Source organism: Cucurbita moschata, unplaced genomic scaffold (assembly GCF_002738365.1).
Source record: "Cucurbita moschata cultivar Rifu unplaced genomic scaffold, Cmos_1.0 Cmo_Scf00045, whole genome shotgun sequence".
Lineage (NCBI taxonomy): Eukaryota > Viridiplantae > Streptophyta > Magnoliopsida > Cucurbitales > Cucurbitaceae > Cucurbita > Cucurbita moschata.
Window position 1 is genome coordinate 176,399 of NW_019268561.1, and position 25,403 is coordinate 201,801.

At 35.7% G+C, this 25,403-nt stretch overlaps 4 protein-coding genes across 7 annotated transcripts in view; all 4 read right to left on the reverse strand.

The window, feature by feature from the left end:
• Positions 1-1,332: 1,332 nt before the first annotated feature.
• Positions 1,333-7,087, reverse strand: LOC111434662 (COP9 signalosome complex subunit 8-like). Its single transcript, XM_023072131.1, has 5 exons — positions 6,944-7,087; positions 6,757-6,836; positions 5,848-6,029; positions 3,400-3,507; positions 1,333-1,716 (listed from the first exon to the last, which is right to left on the reverse strand). Exons 1-5 carry the CDS (start codon positions 7,025-7,027, stop codon positions 1,577-1,579), a joined length of 594 nt encoding a protein of 197 aa, XP_022927899.1. The 5' UTR covers positions 7,028-7,087; the 3' UTR covers positions 1,333-1,576.
• Positions 7,088-8,183: 1,096 nt separating this feature from the next.
• Positions 8,184-9,565, reverse strand: LOC111434622. Its single transcript, XM_023072085.1, has one exon. The coding sequence runs from the start codon at positions 9,465-9,467 to the stop codon at positions 8,379-8,381; it is 1,089 nt and encodes a 362-aa protein (XP_022927853.1). The 5' UTR covers positions 9,468-9,565; the 3' UTR covers positions 8,184-8,378.
• A 7,214-nt stretch (positions 9,566-16,779) lies between these two features.
• LOC111434532 (uncharacterized protein At1g10890-like) lies at positions 16,780-21,667 on the reverse strand. Of its 4 annotated transcripts, XM_023071947.1 has the most exons (7): positions 21,460-21,667; positions 21,297-21,370; positions 20,970-21,129; positions 20,063-20,164; positions 19,731-19,949; positions 17,312-17,531; positions 16,780-17,208 (listed from the first exon to the last, which is right to left on the reverse strand). In XM_023071947.1, the coding sequence occupies exons 3-7, from the start codon at positions 21,098-21,100 to the stop codon at positions 16,942-16,944; spliced, it is 939 nt and encodes a 312-aa protein (XP_022927715.1). In that variant the 5' UTR covers positions 21,101-21,129; positions 21,297-21,370; positions 21,460-21,667; the 3' UTR covers positions 16,780-16,941. The 4 variants fall into 4 exon arrangements, with proteins under 4 accessions (XP_022927715.1, XP_022927714.1, XP_022927716.1 ...); XM_023071946.1 differs by lacking the exon at positions 21,297-21,370; XM_023071948.1 differs by lacking the exons at positions 20,063-20,164; positions 21,297-21,370.
• Positions 21,668-23,082: 1,415 nt separating this feature from the next.
• LOC111434689 (transmembrane emp24 domain-containing protein p24delta4-like) overlaps positions 23,083-25,403 on the reverse strand; it is a 5,482-nt gene continuing 3,161 nt past the window's right edge. The window contains exons 3-4 of the mRNA XM_023072167.1: positions 23,553-23,629; positions 23,083-23,454 (exon numbers count right to left, since the gene is read on the reverse strand). Coding sequence (XP_022927935.1) covers positions 23,310-23,454; positions 23,553-23,629 — 222 coding nt within the window. The 3' untranslated portion in view covers positions 23,083-23,309. The remainder of the gene's footprint in view (positions 23,455-23,552; positions 23,630-25,403) is intronic.

Consider the following 25,403-nt stretch of genomic DNA (forward strand, 5'->3'; position numbering starts at 1 on the left):
TACCGGAGCCAACAAATACATAAATTATATTTTAGCACGGATAAATCGGTCATTTCTACACATTATCCTTATTTATTTTCATAGGAAATCGGTGACATGAAGATTTTCAGTCCTTTTCTCCACCAACTCAACAATACCGGTCATTTTCGACACATTATACTTATTTTCAGTAACAGATTTGAACGGATGACACGAAAGCTTTTAGTCCTTTGCTTTATCAACTATATATGTTTTTCTAGCTCGTTTATTATCGAACTTGTTTATATGCAAGAGAGATCGAAATCATTTTTTTGGGGTCTAATGGTAATTTTGGAGATAATTCGAGGATTACCTTGGTAGGTAGTTAGTATGTAATGTTAAAGTCAAATCATGAATTTCAATTAAGAGCGGGAGAGAATTTCAATGAAGAAGCGGGAGATAATGTTATGATGAGTGAAATTTGATTACATGAATCAAGCATAAAAGACTAAAAAAAAATTAAGTACCAAATAAGGTAAAAAATCCGACACCGAATAAATCAAACCAAAATGCGGAGGAAATCAAGGCACTAAATAGGAGAGAAAGTAACTTGGATTGAAAGCTAAGTTCCTTACCCGGTCTCATACGGAGCATGCGCTTAACGTGTCCTCAATCCAGATGATTCTGGTAATAGAAAGGTAACTTGGATTGAAAGCTAAGTTACTTACTCGGTCTGAACGGAGCATGCGCTTAACATGTCCTCAATTCAGATGATTCTGGTCCATTCTTACTAATTTCTCCGCGCAACAAGTATCACGCGTGCAAGTTTAAGTTTTTCTTGGATTGCGGACCACGTATCATGCTAGTGTGCAAGTTTTTCTTGGGTTACGGACCACATTCTTATCCTTCAAACAAATTTTTCCGTTATTAACACTTACCTTAACTGAATTTTAGCAACCACAAAACTAGGTAGATAGACAGAAAGAAAGTAAAACCGAAAATAATTTAACTAAGAAATTAATTTTTTTTTTCCAATTCAAATTAGCTCTAAAACTCTCTCATTCAAACCATATGCAAAAAATGCAATCTTTGTTGTCTAATTGAACAAAGACTAATACCTTAATTGAGTAAGTCGAGATCAAACCTGTTTATCAAATATATAATTATATCATAAATGTATATTTAAAATTAACAAGAAAATTTTGAACCTAAATCAATTTAGATAGATTCATAAGCCAACTCATACTCGAAAAGGAAATCAAATTAGCTTAAAAGATCGTTTAAATAAAACGGGGCATCCTTCGATTCTCGACGTCGATGCCCCACACAAACCCTTTTCTAAAATCTAAAATAGAATAAGCATCAAAATTCATGGAAACCATCAATGATTTAAATGGAACTCATTTACGAGCACAAGAGTTTCTAGGAGTATGAATCAATGGAAGCCTTTTTCAAATGAGTAAAATCTTTGCCAAGGTTTTTAAAGCTATACAAAAGTAACAATCTCTAAGAAATATAGCAGAGCAGTTCACAGTTGATATCCCAAGTATTTCAAAGCACGGTTCGTTCTAAACGACATGGAACGAACGAACGAACTGAGAACTAAAAGCATTTATGCTCAATGTTCGAGATGGAAAATGTATTCAGTCAAGCGCTGCAATTTGCTGGAATCTAACTTCTGCTCCGTCGCGATTTGTTGTTTCTTCACAGTGAACATTTGAGAAGCAACATCAACAATCCATCCTTGCGGTGTTACATCTGCAAGCACAAACAGGGCGTCTTGTTTGTAAACTTGAGGTCTAAATAATATAGCCATCTAAAAACCAGCCTACTTCAAGAAACATTATTGTCATCAAAATAATATAGCAATTATTATCTCCAAATACAGAAGGCAATCCTTTTGCAAAAAAGAACAGACCTACGAGATAGAGGTAATTTAAGCACGAAAGGCCTGAAACCTTTATAGGAACTACCCGTAATAACAAACTTGCAAAATGAATTTGTTTATCATAAAGAGATTCGTTGTTCCTGATTCTGTTTCACCTTCATTGTTATTTGAACAAGTAAAAGTTATGTCTTGGTCCGAGTGGGGATAGTATTTCTCTTATGCATGTCCATGAAGTTTTGAAAAATCTATTGAACGAACTGCACTCTTTAGTATACGTCGGGAATCCATTGATGAGAAGGCCCTGATGGATATTACTGTCTAAAATTTCCACATCCTTCTGGAGATAGAGGGTTTTCTTGTAGGCCTTGGTCTTTTTTGTGATCTCTTCTACTCTGGGGTCTTTCTACCCTCTTTCATGGAAGGGCAAAATTCCAAAGAGGATCAAATTCTTCTTTGGTTGGCAACTCTTGCTTGGGGGTTAACACCTAGGACCATGTTTTGAGGCATTCATCCTTTGTGGTGGGGCAGTAGTGGTGTTTCTCTACTGTTCACGATCGTAACATCCTAATTTAGACTCTCACCTTCATGGTTCCAGAGGCATTTTAATGCATTTAATAACATCCAAAGGTGGTTTGCACTTAGAAGTCCTCAATAACATAAACAGAGAATATTTATGGTGCTGGGTCTGGAAAAATCTATTCCCTTTCAACAAAGTCTCTGTCAAAGGTCCTCTCCCCCAGTGAATCAAGCACAATTCAGGTCTATATCATCATGTATGGTCGGGTCACTACCCAAAAATGGGTAAAGTTCAGTGAGCTCAGCTACTCTTACATTAACAACCTTTGGAGCTGCCAAAGAAGAGTCCCAGCTTCTGTCCTATGCCTTTTCCATGGAAGAAACCCAAATCCACATTTTTAGTAGCCGCGCCTTCGCTTCAAAGATTTTGAGTGATTTACAAGGCAACTTTGAATGGGAATTCTCAAGACCAAGTGATATCCTTTGTCATGTTTGTTTTTTCTTTTGGAATCCGCGTCTCTTTTAGCTAAAACTTGGTGCAAATTGTATCCTCCTTTTGGTAATTATAGTTTATCTGCCCTCTTTAATCAGTGGATGTGTTTTTTTACAAGATATGAAAAAAGATCAAGGGTATAAATCCTAACATCCTTTCTCCCTCAGATTTTCTCGTCTCGAAAAAGAGAAAGAAGGTCCACCACATCAAGCGGCCCTCTATCAGACAGGACGACGAAGACATAAGGAAATGGAAGAAGTAGCGTTTGAGGAAGGCAACACTGAAGCCACCAGATGCAACCTCTTGTTCAAAAGATGGTACGAAAATGAAACACAGAAAGACTCATCACCCACACAATGATCCAACCAAAAATAAATTCTCAAGCATTCCTAATAGAGAAATTGATAAATTGAGAGAAACAAGGTCACCACAACCTCCTCCCACTTAACCAAGTGGGAACCTCTCCCCTCAAAATTCTTACTCATTACTCATAGATGCTGAAATTCTAATAAGAGACAAGAAGTAACTAGCAAAAGAGACTTACAATTTTTGGCTTCTTCCTCATTCATTCCCAAGAAGTGAGCTGTATCATGGATACTTATTGTAGAATAAGCAGACACCAGCAACTGAAACATTCTTTTTCTGTAAAGATCTGCAGCATGAAAACAAAGCTTATATTGATGTTTAATATTCATATCATATTTTTTAAGTTTCTTGTTGTTAATTTTTCCTTTTTCTTAACAAGAAATAACTCTTTGTTCATACTATCAAAAGTTATTAAAGTTCAAGGATACAAACTCCCATAGGGAGTGAAAAGAACAAAAGACATGTCCAAAGCAACCAAGAAAGAGCAAAACAAGCTCTCTAAGAACAAAAAGGAACCAACCAAACAAAGACCCCCCAAAAAAGCAAGTTTGTGTTTGAGGCTGGGGCGGGGGAATTCCAGTAACCAACATCCATTTTTACCTGTTTCAGACAACAAGTGATTGTGGACAAAACATGTTAAAAGGATACATATTAACCTGTGGGGATAATTTTTATTCATAAAAACGTTTCAAGACAAGATGATAACGTGGTTATGTTGTAGGGATGTAGGAGAATGTCGAGGTCATTTGGTTATCTCGTAGAGATGCAGGTGAATACTGAGGTCATTTGGTGTCGAACCTGGATTCTTAATCTTGGTCCAAATCTTGAACATGGTACGTTACAAATAGTGTAAGAGCAAAACCTCTCCCAATAGGATATAGTTTAGGTACGAACCAAAGTGGAAGCTAGGGACAAGTGAGATCGAATTATAGAAGTGTATTGTACGAACTGAGATCACCTTACTTTTCTGTTCCTCAATCATAAGAACTCTGTTAAGAGTGTTTGGCTGATAGTAATCCTATATTAGATAATTTCTTAGAAATTTTACAAGGAAATATGTGAATAAGAATAAATCATATTGAAAGAATCTATATAGTCTATGAAGATAGTTGCGATTCTTAGAAGCATTTCAACACAAATAGATAACATGCCTGGTAGCTTCAAATTAACCATCCTCGTCTGAACAGCCTGATACAGGTTTTTTTTTCTTTATATTTCCTTTTTCCCCCTTTTTTCTTCTTTTATCCTCTTTTTTCTTTCATGAGATTTGGCATTTTAAGTTTAACACAGACACATCCAACAAGTTACTAGCATTGAAGTTAAAACAAGAGTTTTCAATCCCAAAAACTCTTAAGGTTTGGGATAGGAACTGAGGAATTTGACATTGTTAAAACAGACGGTTTCTCCCTTAAGGTTTGGATCGGTACCAATGAAGTTCATGACGTTGTGGAGTGTAGGAGCCTTGCCTTTAGACAGTGACAACAAGGGCTTAATAAGTAGTATATGGTTGTAACCATCCCATCGAAATATGGCAAATCAATTATAATTTTTTAATTTTTAATTCAAACAAGTTGAGGACAAACTTGTTGCTTTTGTGTCTAACAAACTGCTCACGTTGCAACTTCTTATATTTTATAATTAGATTCACATTCACCTTATGTCATTCCAAGGTTCAATCATGCTTCCTCGTTTTTAGATAAAGTATCAGGAGCTAGACAACAGGCAACCTTACTCTCCCACCCTATAGGGATATTCCAATTTAATCCAAATGGTTTGAACTTAGTTTAAATTTGGTCCCTGTCGTTTTAAAAGTTTCAATTTGGTCCCTACTGACTCAGTCAAACCTCACAAATTATCTTTATCATTACTCTCAATTTTTTTTACATGGCAATATGATGATATTTTCTATTTTAGTTGTGTAGGTTGATTGTATTAGAGTTTAAGGCTAAGTAAGAATGTGAGGAAATAAGTCAATTTTTTTGTGGGTAAAACACAAATTCTGGGATGACATGTGAAGGTTGTTTATTTAACCTATAGAGGCCAAATTGAAACCAAGCCCAAGTCAGAAGGACCAAATGGAAACTTTTAAAACTATAGAAAAATTGAAACTAAGTCCAAAACACAAAGGCCAAACTAAAGCTTTTAAAACTATAGAGACCAAATTTAAACTAAGCCCAAACTACAGAAACTACATTGAAACTTCTAAAACCATGAGGACCAAATTGAAACTATACTCAAACCTAATATGTAGTTTCATGAAAACTTTCCCAAATATTCAATGGGAAAGTAATTTTATTTTCACAGTTTCTGGGTTCTTTTGCAGATGATGGAGGCTATTTATGGAATGGTTTTTTTCACCTAAAGATTCTTTGAAAGGTTGTCAAATCCTTTGGGTTTCTTTAATAGTCCCCATCATTTTCTGAAATGGCTTCTTCTCAATCCTGTCAAGAAGTTGTGTGTGTTATCATATCATTTGTATGGGCAGTAGCATTTTATATCTCTTTCGGGGGGGCACTCAGAGTTTGTTGGATTTCGGAATGGAATTAATGTGAATTTACTTCCTACTTACATATCACCAATGAAATATTTCGTTGCCTTTGAAAAGGAAAAAATTATAGCGACTTGCCTGAAAATGCTGCTAATAGGCCTCGAACCTCTTGAGACCAATCAAATCCATCAATAGCCTCATAAACACCTCCATGGTCCCGAATCCATAGCTTTTGGCCAATTTTCCAAACTGCAACCAGTTCTGGTCGGTTCTCTTTTATAGTGGAAGGTATTGCTTTCCAGAGAAATCGAGCACTATTGCTGCAAGAAACCACTTAAAAGTTAACAGTCAGCCAATAATCCACAAATTCACATAAGGAAACTCAACTTCAACCAAGTGTTATGATATTAACCTAGTTACGAAAAGATTCAACCACAAAATTTAATGAAAGAACAAAAGATATCTGAAACAAAAATTGAACGGTGTATCTAAGATAAAATCTATAAATAGTTTACATATGGACTTAACTCACGAAATGCAAGCCAGTGTATTTAGAAACAAATAACTCCGAAGTAACATTATAGAGCCCTGGCAGCAAGTTTAAAAAGGTTGACAGAAGAAGATAAATAAAGAAAAATTGAAGTATGTTTCTTAGGAACATCGACAGGACGACTTTAACCATATTGTTCTTTTCAAATAGAATAAAAATTCTGGGCCAAGAAATAATTCATATTTCCTCAAGAACACTCCCAAGGAAATTCTGGGGTAACTCCTACATTGGTTGAGAATTTTCACGAGCCAACAATCAATGATAACATTATCTAACATAATTTTCTAGTTTGGTGCCCTAATCTTTAATTCGTTCCAAAGAAACAAAACTTCTCAAATGTAGTTTAAAATTCCTTCACGAGAGTAAAATCAACTAACCCAAGAATTAAAATGGCGCTTCAAAATACAAGATCCACAAAAGATTCAGCCAAGAAGTATTCTAAAAATTTCTTCACGATTTGAAGTAAAATGAATAGGAAACATGGAAAATGATCTTACATATCATCAACGTAAAAGTAGCCAAGAAAATGGATTGTGTAAGGCCATTCATCCTGATACGAAATGCCCTCAGCTGCAGCCTGTTAATTTAAACAAATCCCAGTGGATAAATCAAGCCAGGGTTTCGGAGAATCGAGGAACAAACAAAGTGAAACTTAAAGTGAAAAAAAGAAGAAAATTATCTGGCCTGAAGCATGAGTTCATCACAGATATCAGCGATGTTTTCGTAAGATTTGGAATCCAAGGCCTCAGTGAGACGAGCAAAATCCATGTTTCCACTCTGCTCGCCTTTCTCGTCTCCTGCTGCCAACTATACTCTGCTCCTTCCTTCCTTCCATAATATATAATTCTTAAATTAATAATAATAAAAATAAAAAAAAAAAAATTACTCTTTAAAAAATATATATAAATACTCTGATTTTGAAACAAAATCATTAATGCAACGTTTCAAAAATATTAATTTTTTTTATTAATTTAATAATTTACTTATTAATACTTTAAAAAAAAATACCATATGTAATAACAAAAAAAAAAATGATTAGTGAGATTAAGCATAATTTGAATAATAATTACATGGAAATATAAATGTAATTATTATATTTATAAAAGCGGTTTGTTCTACGGCATCAAGAGGAATTTTCGATTCGACAATCAGGCCCACTTTGAGAATGGCTTAGGTTACCAATGCCCCGTATTCAATCTTTGTAGTTGAAGCATCTTCAATCTTCTTCACTCGTAAAGGGACGTATGGGCAAACAACGTCCAAGCTGTGATCTTTACGCTATCAATAAGTTTCTAACCAAGTAGACAGCGGAAAACAAGGCTCGAGAGACCTACCATTTCAACCATCTTTTGATTTTTACGGTATCGTTAAATTTCTATTTCACCATAGTTAATGGGACGTGGATTTTTTAAATTGGGGGTCAATTGAGTTCAATAACGACAATTAATATAGATGTGATTCTTTCATCTGATTCAGGTATAAAAGTAAAAAATCGAATTATAAAATTACGAAAAAAATCTTCTATTATTCTATAATTTATATTAAAATAATATTGAAAGTGAAAATTTTTATTGTATCAAATAAAACCTCGAGAATTTAGAAACTTCTTTTAGCTCACATCAGATACTGTGAATAGTCGACTTATAATGATTTTATTTATAGACATAAATTATCTTTCATTTAACTAATTAATAAACTTAGTTAATCAAACCATTTAATCTATATAACTTTGTATTATTAGACTAATTTATTTAAAAAATAAAATTGAAAAAGTTAAAATCAATATATTGAAAATAAATATATTAGATATATTAAATAAAAAATATATCTTTTAAATCATTTTGCTTAACCATTTTAGCTGTGAATTTAATCATATTCTAATGCTATGAAATTATGAACTGAAATTTCTCAGAAAAAAAAATCTCTTAATAGTCAGAACGCAGCTCAACTCAAACAAAGAATGAACACAAAATCCATTCGAACGCAGATCAAAAACCGAATTCATTTGCCATTGGAAGCTGCAAATGGAAGAATCAAGAAGAAGAAAAAAATCAGTACCGTTTGCAATCTGATATCTGCGCGATCAACAGAGAGATTTCATTCCATGTCCATGAAAAATTCAAAGACGCCGCGCCTCATTCGGACGAGGATGACTGTCTTCAACATCAATATCGTCTGAATTTCTTTCGCCGAATCCTAAACTCATCCAATCCAATGGCTCGTACTCCTCCACTGTTCTTCCTGTCATATCGTCTTCCGACTTCATCATCCTCCCCGAATCGCTGGCTTCCTCGCCGCTGATCAACGGCGTCGGTGTCGGTGTCACCGTGTTCTCATTTTGCATCGTTGGAGTTAAATCACTTGAAATCGTCGGCGGATATCCAGGACTAACTGATGGCGAAGAAATCGCCGGCGATTCGACCGGGAAATTCGGTTGCTCTGACGCAGGACCAAGAAATACGCGATTGAAAGGAAGATCTACAGTTTTGTTTGAAGAACTACTCGGACTAATTGGCGGTGAAACTGGCGACTCCTCGATTGAGCGATCAGCAGGCGAAACTGTGAAATCTCTGTTTTCGTTGGAACCGAGATCGATTTGAGGCGGAAAGCTCCTTGGACCGCTAGGGCGAAACCGCGAAAGAGGAGGAGGAGAACCGTACGTATATCCGTTCTGCGAATGGAGACTGAGAATACCTCCCAAGCCATGGACCACAACGTGACGACCGTAGTACAGTCCAGGCAGAACGACATTGATGCCGTTAACGGAAATGGCGTCAGAGCGAGATCCGCGGTGGCAGCGAGTAACAGAAACGTACTGCGAGCGAAGAAGAGTCGGAATCGCTACCTGAGATGGCAAGCTGTTGAGATCCGAAACAGAGAGTCGGCGAGGGAGGCCGTGGTAGCGGAGAGTGGCGGTGTAAACGGAGGCGGACTGAGTCATAGCTAGGGCAAAGAGAGAGGAGTCGGTGGGAGCGAAGAGGGTGAAGGAGGCGTTGTCGGCGGCGGAGAGGAGGTCAAGTTGGAGGTCGGAAGTGGTTATGGCGTTGGAGAAGAGGTTGTAGCCTCGTGCTCTGACAATGGAGAGCATTGCATCGAGTTCTTGCGTTGGAATGGAGGTGACAATGGAGTTTTTGTTGAAGAAAAACGAAAGCATGAGGAGAGCAACATAGCCATGGAGTCCGATCTTGAAACGGAGTTGAAACGCCATTGATGAGAGCTTCAAGAATCAAGAACGAAGGTAGTTGCGTCGCTGCCGTTCCAAGTTAGTACTCCCATGTCTTCACCGCCTTTTTATCCTCTTTTTCATTTTTATTTATTAATCCTTAATTATTGTTTTATTTTAATTATTTAATATATTATGTTATTATATATATCCTTAATTTTCTATACTATATGGGACTTCTAGTTCATTTTTTTAATAATTTAATTCCATTAGTTTATATGGGTTTATTGTTAAAAATATATATATATATATATATATATATATATAATAATTTTGATTAATTTATTATGGTATAAAAATTATTATGTTATTCCTATAATCGTGATTTAAAAATTATGTTTAATAATAATTTAAAGTATCCTTAGTATATGGATAAGGTTAGATGTACTTGTAGGCTCTCTTCTTCAAGGATCTGGTTCACAGTAAACCACCCACTAAACCATCCTAATTTAATCAATTCACCCCTTCTTAGAGGATCGGTTCACAGTCTATTTATAGGCTCTCTTCACATCCTAATTTAACAGATTCTCACGGTCTCCTAATTCGATTCTAAGACATCTAGTTCTAATTTTAGTGAGCTTGCACCTTGGGTTTCACCGGTTCATCGTCCTTTCATTAGACACCTAGAGGTTCCTTAGGCCAAGCTGATATGGTCGGTATCTCTCTTTGAGGCTGTAACGCCCCTAATTTTCTCTACCCTAATTAGCGACGTTGCCTTATACTCGCCTAATCAACAGGACAAGAGTTCACGTGAGACAGTCTCAATAACGACAATGCATTCATTAATATAAGCAATTCATACCTAGGGAAAACAATAACGACAACCTAGCCTAGAAGTAATCAACAGAGTACTAGAGGAAATAATCGCAAAACTATGAACCAAAAAGAATCCAACAAGGCGCCTACGACACTACAAGCTCTCCTCAATATTTCCATGGCCCTTCGCATCATCCACCGTCGGCCGTACATGGGAGCCTTGCCCTTACCTGAAAATAGGGGTGGCACGTGGCTTGAGTATTATATAAAATACCTAGTAAGTCGCCCCACTGTTGGGGTTAAGCATATAATCATACATCCGGATACAAGCAGTCGCACACAATACACCTACATGTCGCACACGATACACATACATGACGCACACAATACACATACATGACGCACATAATATCCATACATGTCGCACATAATATCCATACGTGTTGCACATAATAACCATACATGTCGCACCTAATAACCATACATGTCGCACAATGTTAAAAGAAAGAAGCTAAGAGAGAGGTCTGTCTTCCATTCCTTCCCATGGCCTTAGGCCCTTGCTTTGTCGGGGCGGTGGTGGATGCATGGTACTTTCCCACACATAGCCCACGTGTATGACTATGGGCCCACCAGGCGAGCTCGCAAGTGAACTCCCTGAGCCTGGCTTGGTCGGGTATGTATGACGTACAATACCGGACGCCATGGACAAAGGAGGGCCTGCATGATATTGTGGTGAACACAATATCGAATATACACGTCCATACCATCAGTAGCATAACGGGGGAGTGCCCCAGGTACATAACCATAGCGTGCATGAGGTTCTTAAGGTTTACCTCCATGGCATTATACATACAACGTTCCATCCCCTCGCCGCATTACATAGCACAACTGGGTCAACATTGAGCAAGCATATCATAGCATACTAGTCATCTCATTCATGGCATGCGGGTTCTCATTACAATCATGACATGTCAATCAAGCTCATCATACATACAGGGTAACAAACTGTGTTACAAACATCATATACATAAACATGGCATACGTAGCATTTCACTACAAGAATCACATCCATAAACATGGCATACATAGCATTTCACTGCAAGAAACATCTAACCTAGCATACATCACCAACACATGGTGCATGTAAGAGCCACAAGGCACGCACCAACATACATACATAATTAACGCCAACAGTAAGGTTACTTACCTCCTTGGCCTTGACCGAAGTCACCCTCAACGCTAACTCCAGCGCCTAACTACCTCCTATATGATAACATGATACGCTTAGAGCCCTTTCACAACGATCCCTTATGCCTAGTTACCAAGGTACGTCCCTATCGCAAGCTATTTTGTCAAAATGGAGTTAACTGACCTCAGATGGTTGAAACAAGGGTGGGAATGGCTTCAGAAGGGTCGAAAACCTAGGAATCGGTATACTATTTGGATGTCGAGCTGTCCAGCCGCGCCTAGCTGAGCCGGAAGTTCGCAGAGTCACCGATGGAGCTGAAATTGATGGCTGTGATGAACACTGCAGGCGCAAGGTTTCTGGGCGCGCCTCCGGTTTGGGACAAAAGGGAACGAGGCCCAGGGGTGGTGTCCGAGCACGGCCTACGAGGGGTCGGCTGCACGCTGGCCGAGACGTCTCGCGGAATGCCGAGGGTCGACCCCCGCCTGCCGCTTCGTCTTCCTCGTCCGAAAGTCCCGATGACCCTAATCGCAGAGTTTGGCTATTGTCGCCGGTGGATGCGTCATCGTTCGTCCGTTCTCCGGTGGCGCGTCTGCCTCCCCTTGCTCCGAAGTATACTGGCGTCCCCTTCTCCCTAAAGGAGGCGGCCACTCCTAGGGTTTAAGGGAGCCTGAGTGGATCCCGCCGAAAATCGCGAGATTTTCGGTGGTTTTTTTTTTTTTTTCCTCCTTGGAAGGTGTATCGTTACAGAGGCGATAGATTTTCGGTGGTTTTTTTTTTTTTTCCTCCTTGGAAGGTGTATCGTTACAGAGGCGCTACCTTTACATGGCTATCTGGGACTATATGTATCAGAGCCAGACACTGGACGATGTGCCAGCCTTCTTGCTGTTCCCCGAAGGGGAGTAGACATGAAGCGGTGGCACGGGGAGTAGACACAAGGCGGTGTGCTAGTAAGGACGCTAGGCCCCAAAGGGGTAGATTTGGGGGCGGTCCTACATCAATTGGAGGAAGGAAAGAGGGCCAACGAGGACACTGGGCCTCAAAGAGGGTGGATTGTGATGTCCCACATTGATTGGGGAGGAGAACAAACTACCCTTTATAAGGATGTGGAAACCTTCCTCTAGCATACGTGTTTTAAAGCCTTGAGGGGAAGCCCGAAAGGGGAAGTCCAAAGAGGACAATATCTGCTAGTGGTGGATCTAGGTCGTTACATTAGATGTCGTATCTTAATAATACTATGACACACTTTGTAATGATTCAAATTGTCCGAGTGACACGGTAATAATATGCAACTCAATATTAATCTAAAGCTCTAGTCATTTGTTTGCGTCTGTATTTAAATTTTTTGTTTAAAAAAAAACGTAAATATATATATATAGTTTTATCACGAGCACAAAAAAATTATTTTTTAAAATTAATAATAAATTTGGTTCGACTCAATCTAATTGTATAAACACGTCTAAAATAAATAATATTAATAAAAATAATTAATAATCTATCCCATTATAACTTAATTAGATTCTAATTTAAAATAAATAATAAACAATTAATTGATTAATTAATTAATTAAGAAAAGAAAAACAACCGACCGACTTATTCACATATATATATATATGTAATGTGTAAGCAATCGTATGTGTTGCGTCCGTCTATAACTTACCCTTCGTCTAGCTTTCAACGGACGTACTCTCTAATGGCGAAATCAGTTTCCACCAGTAGGAATCGAAGATTCCAGACCTCCATCTTCTCTGATTCTGAAATCGACGTCGCCATACAGCTTATTCATCTCAGCGAAGACTCCGATTATCATGACGAACTCACAGCCTCCTCTACCAGTTGGAGCGACGACAAATCCCTCGCCTCCGCCTCCAACTCCAACGCCGATGAAATGGAAGACGACGGAAGAAACAACGGCCGCCGCGGAACTACAACCACTCTGATTGAAGACATCTACGAAGAAATCGGAGACGGCGTGAATCGGAGGCGGAGGAAGCGGCGGTCGCGTTCGGTTTACGAGATTTACAAATTGACGAAGCCTGTGATTTTTGTGAAGTAAATGGAGGAGGAATCGCGATGCGGAAATCGCGTATGTATGCTCTCTAACTTTTTGTTCGCTAATTTTCCTGAATCGAATCCTAACTGCCTGTGTTATCTCTGTGCATAGATGTGTATGTAAAGTTATAAATCGTTTATAGTACTTTTCGGCCTTCTTTGCGTGCAACTTAACGGATGTTCTCGCTCATCGTCTGATCTATTTTGCTTTTCGTTGCTGGTTCACTGGAAGATGTGGAATATAATAAGTGTGTGAACGATGCTTTTGTGTATTTCGAGTGTTTTCTGATCCTTTCTTGAAGTCTAGTTTCTTAAGAGGAAAGGAACAATTAGTTGTTAGTTCTTGAACAAGGAGGTTAAATAAAGATGAATACGCTTTTGTGAAGTGAGATTTGATTGAATGCTTGTATTTGATTTCTAAAATCAGCCTTTGCATCATCGTTCATTATCACTACGTTCGATTCAAGTAGCTTCCTCGCTTTACGCCTTTTTTTTTTTTCTTGCATTTGACGGTTTCAATTCTGCTCCCACAGTCCAAAGAGGACTAGGTCTTTGTCTTTCCTTTCCTTTCCTTTTTCCTTCTCTTCTTTTCCTCGTGGTGGAAGAAGGTTTCACTAATGGACAACTATGGAATTTGTGGATGAAGATGAAATTACTAGAGAAGGGGGTGTTCATGGCTGACCTGATTTCGAATTCGGAGAGAATAAAATTCTAGAAATCTAATCCTTGTTATTTGGATTGGTAAATCCTCAAATATCGAACCAATGACTCTAAAAGAAAGGGAGTCAAGCCTCCTTGAAGGCAATAAAAAATGACTAAGACTTGAGTTGAGACTTAATTAAGAAAAGTACTTTGTTCGAGGGAAAATGTTAGATTATGAAAGCCTCACATAAGCTAACTTAGGGAATGAGCATAGGTTTATAATTAAGGAATACTCTCCCTATTGGAACGAGGACTTTTGTGGTAGTCCAAAGCAAAGCCACGAGAGCTTATGCTCAAAGTAGACAATATCATACTATTATGGAGAGTCAGGTTCGTCTAACCATTTGAACATAATATCAATTTATTTTACAAGATGGTAAAAGTTTACTTCAGTGTTGAAGTGTAATAAAAAGAATTCACATTTCTACTCGTGAAAAAGAGCTATTATGGAAAAGATAGAAATAAATTGCAAAATCTGGTAAATTGAAATTTTTGAATTTATATAATGAAATTAAAATATATATATATATATATATATATATATATATATATCTTATTCCTTAAATATGATAAATTTGGTGGTTAAAATATTTTTAACTTTTTTAATTCAAAAGTCTTCTTTATTTTTGACTCTTGGGATAGAATAACGTGACTATTTTAGCATTAAAAATATACCCATTCATAAAAATAAAAAATTAAAAAAATACATGCAATTTTTTTTTTTTTTTTGACCTTTTTAATTGTTTCACTAACAATTTAATTTTTTTAATTTTTTTTTAAAAAGTGATATTGAATTTAATTATTTGAATTAGTTGAATAGTAAATTTTATCAATTTAGATAATCCTTATTAATTAACCAGCCAAACTCAATCCATGGTAATTAGAATCATTTATTCAAAATTTTTAAAATAAAAATGTAAAATATCTATTTATTTACTTTTTAAGCATTCAATTAAAATGGTAATTTAATTTTAATATATATTTTACTTTTAATAGTAATGGGAGAATAAATAATTATAAAAAAATATTGTCTATAAATTTTTTAATTAATAATAAACTTGAATTACAAAATTTTTAAAATTTTTATTTATTTAATTGAATACCGTTTAAATAAGTTTGATAATTTATTTAATTCGATTTGATTTGATTGGATTTTTCTCATTTATGGAAGGAAAATAATTATTAAAATTTAGAAAGAAAAAAAAAGGCAAAAGAATCCAAAGTCGTATGCCACGTATACACGCTGTCTATTCCAAATTACCCATATACTTTGCATACAAGTATTTTTTTTTTCTTGTGTTGGCTTGAATTAAATTTTAAAAACTTATATTAAAATTTAAAATATTTTCGCATTTGGCAAATTAATAAGGTTGAACAAGTTAAAATATTATAATCTTTCAAATTTATATTAAGAGATGAATTAAAAATAAAAAGAGATTTAAAAAATAATTAAAATTTTAAGTTTTAGTCCATTTAAATGGATAAGTTCTATATTCTATTTTGGTGTTTATATTTTTAACGGTTAGTAATTTCGTACTCTCGATTGGCTCGAACCACTATGTTATCCATGTTCCGGCTCATTCGTATGCTCATCGTATTCATGCCACTAGAACTTGTAATAAACCATCATTTCAAACCATCCTGTTACCGAAAATCTTTGGATATTAATTCGAAGGGATGGCCGAACACCGAAAATGAAGTTGCTCCTACCTACAGGAGCATCCGCCTTTTTTCAGGGGATCGGGAAGAGGCAATGGAATTGTGAGATCAATAGGGAGAAGAAATCAGGTCTTATTGTTTTAATTTTTATACTTTCAAAAAATTCATAGTATATATTTTATTGATTTATTTGTTTTCTTGAAATATTGTCATAGAATTTTAGGACAGACAATAAATAAGATTCCCAATACGTTCTATTTATGTCCCATTTGATCTATAATATAGTCTAAAAATACCAAATATGTCATGATTATTATCAAAGTCTATAGTTTTATATACATATAATTAAACACATCAAATATTTATGTATAATGACACATCAATTGATCCGACAATGAAACTCATTTGAGTCATAAATCTCAAAAATATCAAGACTTACTATAGTGGGAAAAAATTCATGTACAAAACTCTTGGTTAAGTACCTAATATATAAACTGGTCACCAAAAGAAATTCTAATTATTTATATGGAACATGAGTCTAAATTATTCATACGATACAAAACATCAGAGTAAAAGTATTATATACAACAATTTTTTTATAAAGCTTATCATGAAATATTAATCTTTCTTTATAAATCTTCAGAAAAAAAAAACGATCGTATAGATGATATCAGTTAAGCCAATTATTAATTTATTAATTTATACTTGTGAGGTAATATGTAAAATTGTATAATTGTGCCTATGAAAAGAAATAATTTTGAGTTGCACGGAGCACGAGAATACCCCTTAAGCATGAATTCATCTCAAAATTCTAGTATGTGATTGAACATAAAATCAGAATAAGAGGTCCTATGTTCGAATTTTTAGTTACTTAAAGTTCAATAATTAAGATGAACATTACCATAGACACAACATCCAAGCATATACCTAAGCACTTTCATCAAGAGAGGAAGGAATACATAATGGCATTAAGTAAAAAAAAGTGTCATCCCAAATTACACGAATTACACGAAGTGTGAGAACGTGAGAACAATCGAGTCAAATTCACGACTTAAAAGAAAACTAAACATTTACTTTTTTCTTCATTTTGGACAAATATTTTAATTATTTAGAGCCAATGGCAAATGACAATTTGGGGCGTGATTTGTTTTTACCCAAAAGCTTCATCTGGTTAAGTCGCTGTTCCTCTTCTTCCTGTTTCTTCCTCTTAATGGCTTCTTCTTTCTTCCTTTGTAGCTCTTCAAGTTCCCTATATCTCTCCTCCTCCCTCTGTTGTCGCTCTAAAGCCTCACTTCTCTGAGCCTCTTCTACTCTCCTCCGCCTCTCCTCTACCATCCTTTCTACTTCTTCCTTCTCTCTTCTAGCTTCTTCCTACAAAACCAACACTACTTCTTAGACATCTACCCGAACCGAATCGAACCGAACCAATGAAACCAAGATGTATGTATATTGCATGCATGAGAAATAAATGTACCTCTTTCCGTTGGGCCTCGATAAGGGCAGCTTCCTTTTCCTTCTCAAGTTGAGCTGCCACTTCTTCGTTAAGCCTTCTCCGTCCCTCCTCCATCTTCCTGTTAATTTCCACCTTAACGTCATCGTCGTTCAGGCTCGCTTCGACTTTCTTACGAATTGCTTCTTCCAATCTTTTTGCTGTCTCTTTTTCAAGAAACTTTGCCTCTGTCACCTTTTGTCGCCTGAGAGAAGAATGAATATTTGAGAAAACAGCTAACCATGGCTATATAGATTAAATGCAACACACCTGAAGCATCCTCCAATTCAATCAAAGATTAAAAGACAACATACTTATCATGCCTTGTTGGTCCACTGTTTTTTCCTCTCCCGGTTTATATAAGCATTATAATAAATTAACAAACTAACCTCCATGACGATAAGAGCACTAAAACATGCTTATCCTTTTAGGGCATACCTCTAATTCAATCCTGATCCGTACAAAAGAGTTACAAAACTGGTGAACAGCATATTAACGATGCACCAAATTGATCATCAAATATAACAAGTCTATAGCAGTATCTTCCTTCAGAAAAGCCTGTGGAGAAGAATGTCAAGTAACCTGTGCAGTTTTAAAACTGATCACTAGAAAAACTCAAATTCTTATACTAGAGCATTCTTTGAATGGGGAATATATTAGTTTTTTTTTTTTCTTCTTGTTCTTATGTGCAAAAAGAAAATTGTATCCATGTAGCTCTAGAACATCGAAATGGCAAAAGTTCCTTCCATTTTTGTGGTTAAGGAAAAAGTCAAAACTATGACTCCCTTAAACTAAAACAGTAGGGATTTCATGTAACTGAGGTTCCTAGAGAATTATCAAACTCAAACTAGTCAGAAAATACTGTCATCCTGAAAGTTTAACTTCACAAATCACAAGTGCCGGACCGTACATATAATTCATATTGAGTCAGCATGATAAAGGCCGACGGTTAAGCAGAACAACCTACCAGTTGGAGAAGCCAGACTAGATAAATTATTTGCAAGCAGGAAACAGCCATAAAGAGAACTACTGAAAACTGGAAGTCCAAAAAATTAACACGAACATAAATCAACCAGTTATTACAGACGAATACTAGAAGGGAGGCCGAAGTCAGAGATAGAATAACTTCCACACAGCAGGAGCTCATTGCAGAAAGTGAAAGAGCAGATTTTGAAACATCAAACTACAAAACTCCTCCAACTCCAAAAAAGCATGCATAAAGATTTCTGTTAAATTAAACAATTGAAAGAAAATTAAATGGGTTTTGGTAAGTAAAGACAAGGCCTAGACTCCACTATTAGGTTTTACTCGAGACATTTTACACTCTTTTAACTCCACTAAAATGAAGGTACAACGCGAATAGATTAATAAAGCATCCTACTAATACCTTTCCTTAACTGACATCCCATACCAATTAAGCAATAAATCTTTTCAGTACACCTTCAAGGACCATGAGAATTTATCCTCCATGTAAATTTTGGTTCTTGATCATTCGTAGTACATATATATCCCTCTCATTGCCAATAGAAGAATGAGTATTTTGCAACGAGAAGACTGAAAGGACAATGGTCCACAGAATTGTAACGTTATTATACAAATCTGTCCCCATTTTCAATCATTTCCAATACTAAAAGGAAATTACTTATACAACTTTATGATATGGAATTAAAAAGAATTTAATCACACAAAATCATAATGTTTAGAGATGGAAGCCCAGAATTTTCATCCACCTATAGGCTAACTTAGTAAGGAATCTGCACAAGCACTGCAGGTGCAGGTACAAGTACATAGAAAGTTCTGGAATAGCCATATTAAACTAAAGCTTAATTAGATTTTTAGTGTTTCAAGATTACACACTATATGACCAGCTGTTGCAGGGGACGGACCATTCCTTGTTATTGACTTCACAAAAGAACCAGCAAAAAAAAGTACCGCCAGACATATGAGGTGTCTGGAAATAGAACAAAAAGAATTGCACTACATCTAACACGAGAAATAAGAAACGAAACAAATGGGACACGACCAACCCTCCAGTCAAGAAGGTAAAAGGTTTAAAATTTTAATGAAAAAAATAAAGATAAGACAATGTAAACAACTAGGTTGTCGTTCCAACTGCTTTTAGATCATTTTCTAGCTTAAGAGTAATCATTATTTTGGATATTTGTTACAGACACCACTGATATTCAGGACAGGAATTCACTTAACCATTCTAACGTGGGTTTTTGTAATGCCATCATTTTTCATGGCAATAGATGAGGTTAATGCCCACAAAAAACTTAAACGAACTACCCAATAAAATAAATGATAAAATTTTAACAACAGTATATTATATGATCCTGCAGATTAAACCAAGGAAAATTTAGAGGCAGAAAAAAGAACATAAATCAATGAGACAGTTAACTACCGTTTTCTCTCTTCCTCTTCCTTTCTGAATTTTTCGCTGGTACTTTTCTGCTCAATGGATCCAGGGCTAGATCCAGAAGATCTAGGGTGCAGAGATGATGAGGAACTTCGTCGTCTTTGCTTCCTGTAACTCCTTGAAGTTGGAGAACGACTTCTATGGCGTCTTGGTGTTCGTGAACGACTTCTATGGTGTCTTGGGGAAATTGAGCGGCTTCTTCTTCTGTATAATGAATAGGAATTATTGAGCTAGAGATAAAAAGACTTTATTATAATATTATACAGAGGTAAGTATCAAGCTAGCCTACCACTTAGCACAGTACAGTTACCTCATACATTGTTAAGAATAAACCTTTGTGAGCTCCATCTTTTATCACATCACATGAAGAAGCAAAGTCACAATCGAGCAATGACAGGACACCCATCAGCACCCATAACCTGGTCACTTCCCATGTGATAGGAAGAACTGACTTATTTCTCAATTATGTTACCAAGTTCATGTCTATTCTGTTTGCTTTACACCATATTTTAGAGTTTTTCCCCAAAGACTTAAATTTTCTCCCTCACTCACTGTTTTCAACAAACGAGTAACCATGTTTCTCAAAGATTAAATACCATCCAGAGATACTTGACGATTAAGCCACAATAATCAGAAATTTTATGTGAAATTCAATGTAGCAAATCACAAGTACAGCCTACCAATCATGAGCACATAAACAACAAAAGAAGTCGAGAAGATCTGGAAGATATGACTCAATCTGAAAGAGTACGTCAAGAAAGCCTAGCTGTTCTTTTTAAATGAGAATGAAGCAAAAAAGATATCCAAACCTAACTTAGACTATTTATATATAATGATCAGTTTTTGTAAGTAAACAATAAAATAAACACGAAAACCCAATAAGCACAGCAACAAAGATACTAATACTGTTTCCTGTCAGTATTATAATAATCAGAATATACCATAAACGAAGCTTCAATTAGTGTAATCAAAGTCCTCTTACCTCATCACAGAACAAGTCCAAGAGAAAAGTAAATTTAGGGCAACACTGAATAGCCTTCATATTAGACAGAAAAACAGGGGAAAATTTTCAGCAAAAGGGGCAAGATTCATGCAGAAACTCCGATGTCAGTGAAATCCAAATCGCATCAGAAGACACGGTGTCGTTGTTCTTTTCATAAATTGTTACCAATTATCACGCGATTAAACGAAAGTAAATAAAACTAAGAACATAAACGGGATCACCTGCTATAAGATGAATACGGTGAACGACTTCTGTCTCTTCGACTTCTCCTGGAATACCTATGCCCTAAGGGGGATGGTGAATGCCTCCGCCTATACGAAGGTGATCGAGATCGAGATAAATCCCGAGGCATCGTGTATCAACAAGAACAAATCTTCCACTCTGTAAACAAATTACTTCCCTTAGTACTAACATAATCTTAACAACAAACAATCAATAAACATCCAGAAACTGGATTTAAGGAAGCCACAACTTCTTCTTCGATTTCCATAAATCCATAGCAACAAAACAAGAGGAACCAACAATTCAACGAATAAAAAAGGTCAAACCGGACGCTCGATTCAGGAAGCAGACGGACGGAAATATCCACAAAGAGGCTGCATGAAAAGCAGCGAAAACCCTACTACAGAGACAGGAGTAGCATAAAGGGCAATTGAACCCTAATTAGACGCAAAAAAGAGGACCATACTGGAAAGTAGAGATGTATATTACCAAGAATCGCTGCTGCTGCCGGAGTTCGAATCCAGATTGAGGAGTCGTAATTGAGGATAATCTGGATGAAGGAATCGGCGGTGATAGGGATGGCGGAGAAGAACTGATGCGAGTCGTACCTCTCCTCCGTCTTCGTCGTCGCTCCGATTGGAATACCAAAGCTGAAAGAACCGACGTCTCTAGTAAACCAAAGACCCTAAACAATTGTTCTCCTCCTTTTTAATTTATAGTTTATACATTTTATTTTCCAAAACACTTTCTTTTTTAAGATAAATTAAATCAACTTTATTTTTAAAAAAATTAAATCTTTTAGATGGAATTCTGCTATATATATTATTATTTATTTTAATATTTATTCTCTAATAATTTTTTTAAATAATCGTTTAAGTTATTTTCTTAAAATATATATCAAAATTAAATTTTAAATAATTGTTTAAGTTATTTCTTTAATTTTATTTTAATTAATTAATTGAGGTTTTGATGGTAATATAAATCTAACCATTTTCAGTATTTTGTTGAGAATAACGATTCAACTACTTTTCAATATTACAGTCGAGACAAGATAGGGGACGTGATGATGTGATAGCTAAATCAAAATGATGAAAATTAAAGTATGACATTTATAATTTTAGAAGAGTAACACAGATACAGCTTTTTTTTTTATTAATTTTTAAATAAAATTATTTATATATAATATAAATTTTAATCTATCGACTAATCACATTCATTTTTAATATTATTATATTATTATATTTTGAGTAATTATTATTATTATTATATTCCCCTCATTTTAATTATTATTATATTTTAAAATTTTGGAATTAATCAGGTAATTTTTATTATTATTATATTTATAATAAATTTTAAAATTTAAATGTAACCGTTAATTTTACATTACTTTTATAATAAATTTTGAGTTTGTCATCGGTTTCTATTATTTTTTCATATTTTCTAACTCATTATTCTTTTAACTCGAACTATTTTGTTCTATTAATTATATATTCTACTTATTTGTAAGAAGTTAAATAATTAGAAAAAGAAGTTTAATAATTAGACAAATTAATCAAGCTTAAATACTTTTAAAGCCCGGTTCACCCCATTTAAGATTGTCATTAGAAAAATTAATCACGCTTAAATCCTTTTTAAATACTTTTTATCTTTTAAATTCCTATTCACCCGTCGGGTTGCCATGCCATACCAATCCAACTTTTGATATCATTATTTCTTTTGATGTAGTTTAAACCTAAAAGAAAACTTAAACACAATAAGAATCTGATGTTCATAAAAAACCATAACGAAGCCCTCATCATTGGAATAATCCTCATATTTATCAAACTGATAAGAGAAGGCATACCTCCTCAAATATAAAGAATTGTGTTCCATTGCAAGTATTTTTTTTGGTATCTTTGTCTCATATCCTTCAAATCAAATCAAATCAAGCATAACTTTTTGAAGACGAAACCAAATTCTAAGTCGAACAACAGGTCGTACCTCATAAACCAGCTAAACAAGAGGATGGCACGAAGAAGGTGCCCATTACAAGTGACCATATATAAGAAATGGCCTACGATTGTTACGAAACGACAAGCATTTGACAAGCAACACAAATAAATTGGCTATATCATAGATAAACTGGTAATGTGTTAGATTCCTTAGAAATAAGACGCGTTTTGAACGAGTAACAAATAAGTAATATTCAACATCGCAGACTATCGAGGTACCTAAGGCTCATAAGATAATGAATTTAAACGAAAATCCGTGATGAAACAATTCTGTAACTATAAGATTTGTGTGATGCTAGATTGTAAGAAAAGAAATTCAGAGAACAAGAAAGAAGATGGATTACTGTTTTAAATGAGCTTCTTTTTCTGGAAGAATCGCTTCAAGTACCACAGTTGAAGTGTTGAAGCCAAAATACAAACACCCAAAGACATTATGCTAAACCACGCCACTCTTCCATTTGTTTTCTCACTTACTATCCTCATTTCTGCTTCCCTGTGTGGTTCATATATACATTACACCAAATAGTTACTCAAAACATTCATGGAGAAAATTTTGTAGAGAATTTGAATAGTTTTTCCATCGTAGATTACCTTTCTTTTAGGTACAAAATGTTCTCATGAATAGCCTCTACCACGCCTTCGAGTTTCCGGAGCTCGAGCTCAACACCCTACAAGATAGCGATTTGGAAAACTTAAAGGTTAATTTCCAAAATATAAGAGAAATTCTCAGTGGTAAATCGAAGAATAGAAACTTATCATCCTAGTTAGTGATTTAAAAATGTGCTTAGACGTCAAGCGCATACACGTGCAAATACAGAGTTTTGTTTTGATTCAGTACGCACTAAGACACATATTGAAATGTTTTGACAAGCTATTGAGGCACCTGCGTTGGTGTTCGTTTTAAAGAAAAAAATGGTTGAAGTTTTTCGACATGATGCTTGGTTGAAAACATAATTTTCCATCCTAATCTTAGTGAGCTCTCTCTTAGTCTTCAGTCTCCATCCCTCATGGTCTTCAACCATTGCTCTCATCTAATCCTCTTATGTTATATGCTTCCACTTGTGTTCCTTGGATTAATTTTTTGTAATTACGATCTTGCATAGATTCTGGCCAATTCGGACTCGTTTTTTAACCCTTTGGCCTTGTGGGGATGATACCTCATCTCCCTTCTTTTGTTTGGTTCCACTTGTTAATAGTACCTTTCTCCGTATCCCAATAAAAATTAAAGTAAACACACACACACACACAAACACAAAACAACAGTAGTGCTAGCTGATGTACAATAAGGATTGAGTGCCCTCCGGAATGTCGTCCAAAGGATTCCTTGGAAATGAATGTGAGATTTTTTTTTTTTTTTTCAGAAGCAAAAGGGTTCCAAAGGGCTGATTGTGGAAGACCAATACAGACTTGGGTAGAAACTAAAGCTCTACTACTAACTCAATTTCCTTCCTCAAAGAAGAATCCCAGTGCAGAAAGTTGTTGCTGCATGACAAGAAGGCAGCATGAGAGAGGATTGGAAGCTCGACATTCAACTGGCATATGGTCCTCTCAGAAAATCCACATGTTCTCCCTTAATTCACCCATGGAGGACACTCTTTCACAAGGACGAAGAAGAATTTATGGGAGAAATCTATTAGAGCTTTTTGCTGGAACATTTGGTGAGAAAGAAACAGAAGAATCTTTCAAGAAAAGGAATTATCCTACTTTAGATTTTTTTAGGCTATAATTAATACAGTCGTGACTTGGTGTAAATACTCTCTTCCATTCCATTACTATAGCTTTGCTACCCTCTAAACCAATTGGAGAGGTCTTTTGTAACTATCCTTTTGGATTCTCCCCATCTTTTGTAATTTCATACTATCAATGAAATTTTCTTATCCAAAAAGAGAGTATTCGAAGCTTTCTGAAATCTTTGTCGTGTTTTTGTCTGATATATCAAAGGAAGTCTTGGAGAGTAGTTTTGTGAATGGTTGAAGGTAGAAGTACAAGTCAAGGTTTGAATGTTTGATCCAATCAGACCGGTACTAAGTATGCAGGCAGTGCACGGGATGGAAAAGAGGAATAGTCTACCTAAATATGGAACATATCAATATCAAGGGAAGTCAGTGTCCATTGTCCTAATTGCACCTGGGGAAAGGAGATGAACAAGTTGGACAAGGATAAAATCATTTACTTCTCAAATCTCAAACCAAGTGCTTTAGCACTCTTCTAAGGTTTGTTCATAGCCACACCTTCCAAGAACACAAGAAGCTTCTTAAATTGGTATTACAAGCCCAAGAAGACCAGCAATTGATAGGACTCCGATATTGAAAATAACCTCAAAGTTGTTTACAATATAAAATGAAACAATAATACCCAACCACTAGCACTTGAGAGGTCTGGACTTCGAAGAAAACTCCCCCACCCCACCACCCCCTCCAAAAAAAAAAAAAAAAAAATTTT